At 37.2% G+C, this 11,032-nt stretch overlaps 1 protein-coding gene across 1 annotated transcript; it reads right to left on the reverse strand.

Moving 5' to 3' along the window:
* Positions 1-1,039: 1,039 nt before the first annotated feature.
* On the reverse strand, positions 1,040-10,671 carry CCDC179 (coiled-coil domain containing 179). Its single transcript, XM_059929604.1, has 4 exons — positions 10,627-10,671; positions 10,020-10,064; positions 7,069-7,173; positions 1,040-1,092 (listed from the first exon to the last, which is right to left on the reverse strand). Exons 1-4 carry the CDS (start codon positions 10,669-10,671, stop codon positions 1,084-1,086), a joined length of 204 nt encoding a protein of 67 aa, XP_059785587.1. The 3' UTR covers positions 1,040-1,083.
* Between the last annotated feature and the right edge of the window lie 361 nt (positions 10,672-11,032).

Below are 11,032 nucleotides of genomic sequence, written 5' to 3' on the forward strand. Positions count from 1 at the left end.
TAGCAGTTTCAAGTTACAAAAAAAAAAAATCTGGAGGACCTATTTTTGATAGATATACTTAAAACATAATTATTCCTAAAGAGTTCGCTTAAAACTCTTATTTACATTTAATTTACTTAAAAGTTTCATCATATCAAGTTATTTTTCTTGCTGACAAATTTTGTAATGGGGATAAGATCTTATTTGATTTCTAGTAAACCTAGGTACAATACAAATATTATACTTAATGTTGATGACCCTAAAGAAATGTCTGTATTAATTAAACCAACAAACTGAAACTTGTTTTCATTCATTTAAATTAAATCTATTTCATTTAATCTATTAATTCTAGATCATGTGATCCTAAAATTCATTTGGGTTACTTTCTTTTATATTTCTGAGTATTTATATAAGCACTTAATTTCCTTTAAGCCAACTAAATAGAGTTCTTTTACAAATTAATATTGGCAATACCACACCTCTACAACACACATATATAAATATATACACACAGACACATAGTTTCCACTATGTGGACAGAGAATATAGCCAATATGTTATAGTAACTTTAAATGGAATATAATCTTTAAAAATATTGAATCACTACATTGCACACCTGAAACTGATATTGTTAATCAACTATACTTCAATAAAAAACAAAACAGAGCAAAACAAAACTCTTTCCTAGGACTGTTTAAAGATTTTAAACATTTTGTTTAAACAAAAGTCATTATAAATATACAGCAGAGGAAACTTATTTCCCCCTATTATTAAAGCATAATTCTAAATCTCTAAATAAGTTGTAAATCCAATTGTAAAAATGTAAACATGAATACATCGTTTTCAAAGGCTTATGCATATTATTATTTGTTGAAAAGAAGCAAATCTCAAATTACCACAGAAAAGAAAGTGGTGGTAAGGTACGGTATTTAATAAAATTCTAGACCCTGTAGCTTGGATGTTAAATGGCTGCACTGTTTATTTTGCTGAAATGGCAGAGCATTGTCTTTATTTTTCAAACGAAGTCAAATCACAAAATGCCACTTGATGTTAGAAATCTGCATATTTTGGTCTGGCATGATTTCTTCCATACAGACTTCAGCTTTATGTCCACTAGAAGAGATTAAAATACACAAAGAAAAATAAATTCCATCAACATATACATAAGGAAAAGTTTATACAAACTATAAGTTCTCTGGGAAAGGTCTCAGAGGGAGAAGCCTTTCTTATACAAAAAGAATTGTATAAAGAGCTAGAAATGCTATTCTAAATTAAAACAAGGTCACATTCAGATAGAAGCCAGATATGAGAAGCACTATTATCAAACAAATCATATCTGGGAATAAATATGACATAAACATTTTTTTCTATGAGTCAAGCAACAAATGCTACAAGTAAAAAGAATTTGCAGAAACCAAAACTAACAATCTGGAGAAAGGGTAAAGGCATTTCTGAACATAATGGATATGACAGAGATGTTAAACATAAGGATTCTTCTTCCCCAGTCTTATGGTATGTGATTGACTGAGAAGGTATATTATATGCATCTATTGAGGGTTTGAAGTCTTGAAATGACCCAAAATGAAGTGAACAAGAGGGACAAATAAGTGAAAATGGAAAGATTATGTTTATCAGTATCAGCAAGAACTGAACCTTAAAATAATATTTCAGGATAATTTTAATATGCATGAATATTATAATTATATAATTAGGAGAAAACTTTTGTTATAGAGACTTTAAACAGACAAAATGAAAACAAAAACTACTTTTTCAAACTTTTCACAACTGAGTGCTCTAGCCTCATCCTGCATCTTCTGTTCTACTGGGCACAATCCATGTTAATAAAGGACTTATACGGATGGACTCAGACCTTTATTTTCATCCCAAACCGTTCAAGATGTACAAAGTAGTGTTATTCTGTGTGGTCTGGTTTTGGTGCTAATCTTACATTCATTACTACTTTGCAACAAGATTAGTAGAGAAATTGAGAGTAAACATTTATGTTCATTTATAATAATTTGATATTGCTATAACATTTTGATTGCATGTTACAGAATGATCAGTCCACAATGGTTTGGAAATTAAACCAAACAAAATTTATCTTAGCCCACATTTGAGAAGCAGGGAGAGCCTGAGCTTAAATAGGAGGTACTATATATTTTGGTCAATATATAGAAGAAACACTAGGATAGTGTATACTTTGGACCTTTGAGCCCCTGACGTTCTTTTTTTCAGGAAAAGCGTGTATTTTTTCCTTTACAGGATATCAGAACTTTCATGACTGCCTAGTACTGCCAAAAGAAAATATCTGGATGTTCTGAAGATAACTCCAGAATTTTTGCATTAACGACAATGAATACTAAATACCAGATTGAGCTCAGGCTTTTCATGGATCATGCATTTTATTTTTTATATTTGTATTTATTTGTGAGACATTTCAGTTGTCTCTGAAAGCTCAAGTGAGTTGGTGGGATAATTGATAAAGAACATTTTGTAGATATTTCTATAAGACACATCTGGTAGCTCAAGAAAGAAAAAGGAGCTTTTTAATGGAACACCCTAAATGGTTTGGTATTGAGGGCAAGGCACAAAAGGAGGAGATCAATGGCACAATATATCAGCACTGGAAAAGGGATAGAAAGATTAACCAAACTAATTGTGTGAAAATGAATCAAGAGTTAAAGGGTTCAGAAGTGGTGGCAACTGCCATACCCTGTAGAAAGGTGGTCTCAGGAATCCCTTCTCCCCCGCATCCCCCATTATTAAACTTTGCTAAGGCGTACCTGTGCAGATGTAAAATATGTTGTGCAGGCATATTTTAATACATATCAGAGAGACCATGATTATGGAGGTGGAATTATAAACATTGGTGCATCAGCACGAGAGGAGCTATGTAGATATGTAAGACAGTACAATAACTGTAAAGCTGCAGATCCTGGGTTTCTATGTGGCAATACATAAACTCCCTTGATGATACGAAAAACACAGTGAAACTAAACTAAACGTTTATCCATAATATGCATTTACTCCAGAAACTCTGGGAGGAGGATGAGTTAGTTACACAAGGAGGATGATCACAGCCTGAAAAGGAAAGGAAGATACTTTCTTTCACATTAATATAAACTCAATACTCTTTAGAGCAGCAAGGAAGCCACTTCAATTTTTTGCCACTCTAAACATACTTGCAGCTAGGGGTTGGCCAGTGACTCAGTTTTAATCAAAGAAAAATAAGTGGAGGTTTCCAGTCTGACATGTAAAGAGGTTGGAAATCATCACTCCCATTCTCACAACCAGAAAAATGCTGAACAAACTGAAAATTAACTTTTCTTAGATCCGTCATAGAACTGAGGTCACAGGGCAAATTGCTGTGCTGAAAACTGAAGAGACAAACAATGCTGCTAGAGCCAATACTGGGAGGAACACTTAAACTTTAATGGACAAATTGCTGAGGCTCAGTATGGATTAGCTTGAAAGTTAAAAACTCAGGTTGGTGGGGAGTTTTAGGGAGGCCCTCTTAGGGAGGTCTTCATACTTCCTTGAGTGAAGATAAGAACTTTAATTGGACATTTTCCATACCTTATGTAGAAAGCTCTGGATTTGGGCATTTCCCTTCCCCCAGGTCATTTAGAGTTTGATAAAACCCAAATTAGTTAGGTCCTGATAAAACAGTTTCCCTTGAGGGCATGCCCTATTAGGAGAACAGAGAGCTCTAAGTATTTCAAAATGGTAGTTTTTCCCCTCCCACTGCTGGAAGCAAAAAGAGATTTTTCTCTGATCTTCACTCATATGATCGTATCACTAGAAGTAGAAAAAGCATTTGACAAACTGCAACACCCATTTATGAGTAAAAAAAAAACTTTCTGCAAAGTAGGAATAGAGAGGAACTGTCTCAACTTGATAAAGAATATCTACAAAACACCTACAGCTAACATCATATTTTTTTTAAGATTTTTTTTTTTGATGTGGACCATTTTTAAAGTCTTTATTGAAATTGTTACAATCTTGCTTCTATTTTATGTTCGGTTTTTTGGTCACAAGGCATGTGGGATCTTAGCTCCCCAACCAGGGATTGAACCCGCACCCCCTGGCTTGGAAGGTGAAATCTTAACCGCTGGACCACCAGGGAAGTCCGTAACATCCTCTTTAATGATGAGTAACTAGATGCTTTCCAGCTAAGATCAGGAACTCTGATGAAAAAAAATCAAAGATGATCTAGATAAATATGAGAAACAATGTTCATTTACAGAAAGACTCAATATTATTAAGATGTCAGTTCTTTTCAAATTGATCTATAGCTCTAGCACAATACAATCAAAATTCCAGAAAGTTACTTTGTGGATTTTGACAAACTGATTCTAAATTTTATATGGGAAAACAAAAAGACCCAGGATTGCTGACACAACATTGAGGGAGAAGAACAAAGTTAGGAGACTGACACTATCTGACTTCAGGATTTCCTATAAAGCTACCGTAATCAAGTGTGGTATTGGCAAAAGAACAGATAAATACTCTATTTAATGGAACAGGATAGATAGCCCAGAAATAGACCCACACAGATAGTCAACAGATATTTGACAAAGGAGCAAAGGCAGTACCATATAGAAAGGGTAGTCTGATCAACAAGTGGTGCCGGGACAAATGAAGCAACAGCCACATGCAAAAACAAAGTCTAGACACTTAGCTTACACTCTTCATTAAAATGAACTCATATGTATCACAGACCTAAATGTAAAGTGCAAAACTGTAAAACTTCTAGAAGATAACACGGGAGAAAATCTATGTGACCTTGGAGTTGGCAATGAGTTTTTAGATACACAAAAAGCATGATCCATGAAAGAAATAGTTGATAAGTTAAGCTTCATTAAAATTAAAAACTTCTGCTCTGGGAAAGACACTGCTAGAAGGATGAAAACACAAAGCACAGATTGGAGAAAATATTTGCAAAACACATAAAGAACTGGTATCCAAAATATACAAATGACTCAAAACTCAACAATTTAAAAAAAAGAAATTAAAAAGTGGGCAAAAGGTCTGAACAGACACCTTACCAAAAAAGTTATACAGATTCAGATAAACATATGAAAAGATTGTCAAGAGTACATATCATCAGGGAATTGCAAATTAAAACAATGAGATATCACTACACAACTGTCTAAATGGCTACAATCCCCAAACACTGATAACAAATGTTGCCAAGGATGAGGAGCAACAGAGAACTCTCATTCATTGCTGGTGGGAATGCAAAATGATACCGCTACTTTGGAAGACAGTTTTGCCAGTTTTTTCCAAAGCTAAACATAGTTTTACCATATGACCCAGCAATTGTGCTCCTAGGTACTTCCCCAAATGAGTTGAAAGCTTATGTTCATGCAAAAACCTGCCCATGAATGTTTATAGCAGCTTAATTGATGATTGCCAAAAATTGGAAGCAACCAAGATGTTTTTCAATAGGTGAATGAATCCATACAATGGATAAAAAAAATGTTATCAAGCCATGAAAAGATATGAAGGAAACTTCAGTGCATATTACTAAGTGAAAGAAGCCAGTCTGAAAGACTACATACTATATGATTCCAACCATATGACGTTCTGGGAAAAGCAAAACTATAGAGATAGCAAAAAGATCAGTGATTGCCGGGGGCTTGAGAGGGGTGAGGGAAGAGGGAAGGGATGAACGTATAGTGCACAGGAGATATTTAGGGCAGTAAAAAATCTCCTGTATAATATTGTAATAGTGTATAAAAGGTATATATATATATATATATATATGTTTGTGCAGGGGAGTGTCTATCATCTTTATTGAAGTATAGTTGACATGCAATAAACTGCACATATTTATTTGAAGTGTACATTTTTAAATGTTTTGACACGTGTACATCCATGAAACCATCACCACAAACAAGATAATACATACATACATATAAAGAGGCTATTTTCCTGATCAAAAAGAACCAATTCAGCAGGTGTATACTTTTCGCCCTTTGTCCTGTATCTTTTTCTTTTGGAATGTGGACACAATCTCTACCTATGTAGAAGCTTTTATGAGACAATGAGAATAAAAGTCATGTGAAAAGTGTGAAGGATCAAAAAGACAGAAGGAACCTGAGACTTCTTCGATGATTTTTGAAACCACCATATCAACCCTAGACTGCCTAGGTCAGGAGTTCTCCTTTGGAACAAAAAATACTCCTATTTGGTTAAACCATTGCAGTTGAGTTTCTCTTATAAGGAGATGAAGTTAGAAATTCCTAACTGACATGCTATCCATTAGTTGGGCTTATAAAATATTTTCTTTCAAAAAGAAAACCAACAGAAAAAAAATCTTAATGATCAGAAATATAACTTTTCCCAAATCTTTCTATAATCTTTCTATAATGAAATATAATCCTGATCCTGGAAATTGCCTGAATAAGGCCAGGACTCACTACTAAGGTGGAAGAGGAATGGATGAGGAAATTTGGGGATTTTCACCCTGAAGAAAAGTCTGCATATGAAGGGAGGTAACAGTTTTATTCAAATATCTGAAGGACTTTCCAGTGGAAGGGCCATTGGATTTATGACTGGCTATTAGACGTGTAATTGGTACCACATGTAAAAGGCTCATGCAGGCAATATAACCATGTTATGTGGAAGAACTTTTAAATCCTTGCCAAAGGTATGCAAAGATGGAATATAAGCTGTGGTAGAGTTTTCTGATGTTGCCAAGGGTTCAAGCCTAGGCTGAAAAACTATTTGGCAGGAGATTTTGTGATTTATTCTCCAAATAATACAATCCAGAAGATTTAAGTGAATAACTTTAGGCAGTCACATAATATACACAAAGGAAAAACTGGAATCCAGAACATTGAGGTTTCAAAGACCACACTCTTTCCATTAAACCACATCATCTCCAGGAGACAACTACAAAAGAGATTTAAATAACAGATGAGAATTTGATTAGAGGAGTTTTAAGGTATCTTCCCAGACTGCAGTTACTGATTTCTCAAAGGAAAGGAAAGAAACAAAATTTAGAGTGTTACATAAATGAAAAATTGAGGATGCCTCTTGCGTTTAAGGATCTGTTAATTTCAGTGGCGTCTCTACACTTACTAGGAGTCCTGGTTCTGGAACAGGGGCAGGCCTTGAAAACCGTTTACTAAATTTCCTCTTCTGTTTCCTTAGGTTTTGCATACGCTCTATACGTTTATCTGTGGACTTTGGGAAAATTAGAAGGAAAGAAGACATTTACAATGTTAACAGCATAGCATGCTGACAACATTTTCGGTTTGTGTCCATAAAAAAAGATAAACACGATCAGTGCATACAGCTTACATAGCTACGTAGAAGTAGGAAAAAAACTTTCTGCAAATGTGTGATTTATAGATGAAGAAAACATTTTGGAGCCTCAGTATTCTTTTTTTTGTGTGGTCTTAGTTGGGGCACGCGGGATCTTCGTTGCGGCGTGCGGGATCATTCCTTGCGGCGCGCGGGCTTCTCTCTAGTAGTGGTGCGTGAGTTTTATCTCTTGTCTAAGTTGTGGTGTGCGGGTTTTCTCTTCTCTAGTTGTGGCGCACGGGCTCCAGGGCATGTGGGCTCTGCAGTTTGCGGCATGCAGGCTCTCTAGTTGAGATGCGCGGGCTCAGTAGTAGTGGCGTGCGCGGGCTTAGTTGCCCTACGGCATGTGGGATCTTAGTTCCCCAACCAAGGATGGAACCCGCGTCCCCTGCATTGCAGAACGGATTCTTTACCACTGGACCACCAGGGAAGTCCCGCCTCAGTAGAGTTTTCAAATGAAACTTTTACTCTTTATTTCCACTTCATTAACTGTGCACAATAGTGCACAATATGGACAATAGAAAACAATGTTAAGAAGGAAGAATAGGACTTCCCTGGTGGTGCAGTGGTTGAGAATCTGCCTGCCAATGCAGGGGACACAGGTTCGAGCCCTGGTCCGGGAAGATCCCACATGCCGTGGAGCAACTAAGCCAGTGCGCCACAACTACTGAGCCTGCACTCTAGAGCCCGTGAGCCACAACCACTGAGCCCACGTGCCACAACTACTGAAGCCCGCGCGCCTAGAGCCCGTGCTCCACAACAAGAGAAGCCACCGCGTGAGGAGCCCGCGCACCGCAACGAAGAGTAGCCCCCGCTCGCCACAACTAGAGAAAGCCCACACACAGCAACGAAGACCCAACGCGGATAAAAATAAATAAATAAATGTATTTTATTTTTTTTAAAAAAGAACTGTACTGCTGAACTGAATGAATAAGCATTTTCAGAACTCTAATGAAAAACTGATGAACTCATAAAAGTGCTAACAAAAGATCAAGATGAAAAAAAAAATTAATTACATGGGACTGAGTGAACTGATGAGGATGAGTATAATTTTTGTGACTTTCTGTCTGAATTTAAAAAAAAAAAAAAAAAAATTCCACAAGGACTCAGAGGCAAAGAATATACAAATCAATTTTCACTGCAAAGTAAAGGAGCTGTTACAGTGGAGGATTACTGGACTGAATGTCAATACTATGACATAGTATGAGTGTGTTTCATGTTTGGTAATTGCAATCATTGTTGCTTTTGTTGTGGTCATCCATGTACAATGCTTGGTGTCAGTCGATTTATCTCTTGTAAAAATAAAATACAGTGTGTGTGTGTGTGAAAAAAAAAAAAAAAAAAAAAAAAGAATGTGGAGTAATACACATCACAGCTGTAACTGGGCAAAAAAAAAAAAAAAAAGCAGGAAGAAGAACATAACACAGCACCTGGCTGAACCAAGAAAAAAAAAAAAATAAAAATAGGCAAAGGATCTGAATAAACATTTCTCCAAAAATATACACAAATGACTAATAAGCACATGAGAAGATAATCAACATCATTAGCCATCAGGGAAATGCAAGTCAAAACCATAATCAGATATCACTTCACACCCCCCAAGATAGCTATTATCAAAAAGATCTAGCAAAGGTTGGTGAAGATGTGGAGAAATTTGAACCCTCATATGCTGCTGGTAGAAACGTAAAATGATGCAGCCACATTAGAAAATAGTTTCCTGGCAGTTTCTCAAAATGTTAAAAATAGTTACTATATGACCCCACAATTACACTACTAGATGTAGTAGTGTAATTTCTTTCCATAAAAGAATGAAGTACTGACATGTGCTACAACTTGGACAAACCTTGAAAACATTATGTTAAGTGAAAGATGCCAGTCACAAAATACCACATATTGTATGATTCCATTTAATGAAATTTGCAGAATAGCCAAATCTATAGAGGCAGAGTGCAGATTAGATTACTTAAGGCCAAGGGGGTTGGTGGAATGGGGCATGACTGCTAATGAGCATGGACTTTATTTAGGAGTGATGAAATGTTCTCAACTGGATTGTGGTGATAGTTGCAAAACTCTGTAAATATACGAAAAAACATTGAACTATATACTTTAAATGGGTGAATGTGTGGTATGTAAGTTATATCTCAAAAAGCTTTTTTAAAAAATAAAAGCTTTTTCAAACATTAAAAAAAAAAAAAAAAAAAAAAAAAAAAAAAAAAAAAGAAGGAAGAATAAATCATACAATGAATTTTGTGTGATCTTATGTTTATAAAGTTCAAAACCAAGAAAAACAATATCCTTTTAGAAGCACATAGGTGATAAACTATTAAAGAAAAAGATTAGCTTGATAAAAATAAAATTCAAGGTAGTGGTTACCTCTGGGAGAGACACAGGGAGGTCGAGTAGGGAAGCAGCCCCTAGGTGAATTCAAGGATACTCATGTTTTCTTAAATTGGAGGTATATTTTGTTACCCTGCTTTAAAATTATGTATGCTACATATATCCTTGTGTGTGTATCACATGTTACATTTAAAAAGAATATTAAACCATTTGGGTCATCCTAGTTAAGACTCATTCTGATAGTAGTCACAAGATCCCAGAGTCTCAAGAAAGATAACACAGAAGTGTCTAGCTAATAGAACTTCTGTCATATTAGGGACGATCACACAGAAAGGAACAAGATAAAGTCACACTTTTGAATTAACCAGAATTATTTATTTAAACATTACCTGCCTTTCAGTGACGTCTGAAGGATGATGCCATTTTGAGCCTTCCTACATAACATGTAAAATTAAAAAATAAAATAAAAGTCATGAGCAAACAGAAAAATCAGCTATTATAATCGGAAGCCTATGCTACTGTTTTCTATTTATGTAATAGATGCCTATTATCTCAACTGCAAGAGGCAGGATCAGAATAAGAGCATCAAAGTAAACATTGGGGTGGAAGATGAGACAGTATTTTGAGAAAAAAGAACCTGCTATGAACCACATTACCGGGACTACTGAGATTTATTCTGGAATGAAAGGCTGTACAAGAAATCCAAAAATTCATGTTTCTGTTGGTACTGAATTTTGTCATGCTGGGTCAATAAGTCATTCAACAAACAGATGACTGCACGCGCCTGGCCCACAGCAGGTGCGAGGTGGGGCTTTTCCTCCTCCCGGTGGGTCCTGCTGCCCAGAATCTAGTCTGCCTCCTTCACCCGGGATTTCCCAACCCCAAAGCACCAACCCCCGCGTAAAGGCCAGCAGCGCGAGCGGCCGAGGCGGCCTCCGAGGGGGGAGGCCGGCGCCAGGGCGGCAGAGGCGGCGTTGAGGGCCCGGGGGGACTCACGGCGTTGACTTGGACAGCGTCGTCCTCCCTACAGCACAGGCACATGCTGCAGAGCCTCGCAGCGCCGCGGCGCCCACTGCCGGACCCCCGCCAAGTCCTCGCGGGTGCGCCACCTACGGCCCGCGAGCCCCGCCCGGTCCCGTCACAATTCTCTTTATCCTGGCCGGAAGGGCCCCGCCCTTTCCCTTAGCCGTCTTCCAATCCCAGTGCCGGGAAGGTGGAGTTCCTAGCCTCGGAAGAGCATCTGTGGAACTAAGGATGTCAGGTCACCACAATCCCCTATCCTTCCGGCTCTGTCGCTCAAACACCCACATAACATCAATTTTCTAGCTTCCAGTCCGGATCTCTCTACACTCTCTCCAGGGAGTTCCCTTCCCTTCTAACACATCTAGCTTAGATTCCACGG

Source organism: Balaenoptera ricei, chromosome 8, assembly GCF_028023285.1.
Source record: "Balaenoptera ricei isolate mBalRic1 chromosome 8, mBalRic1.hap2, whole genome shotgun sequence".
In the NCBI taxonomy this organism is placed as follows: domain Eukaryota; kingdom Metazoa; phylum Chordata; class Mammalia; order Artiodactyla; family Balaenopteridae; genus Balaenoptera; species Balaenoptera ricei.

Bases quoted from the DNA above. Each gene is read 5' to 3' on its own strand.
- CCDC179 (XM_059929604.1), bottom strand. From the start codon at position 10,671: ATGTGCCTGTGCTGTAGGGAGGACGACGCTGTCCAAGTCAACGCC. The intron at 10,065-10,626 runs GTGAGTCCCCCC...CATGTTATGTAG, and splicing joins ACGCTGTCCAAGTCAACGCC to GAAGGCTCAAAATGGCATCA. The intron at 7,174-10,019 runs GTAATGTTTAAA...ATTTTCCCAAAG, and splicing joins CAGACGTCACTGAAAGGCAG to TCCACAGATAAACGTATAGA.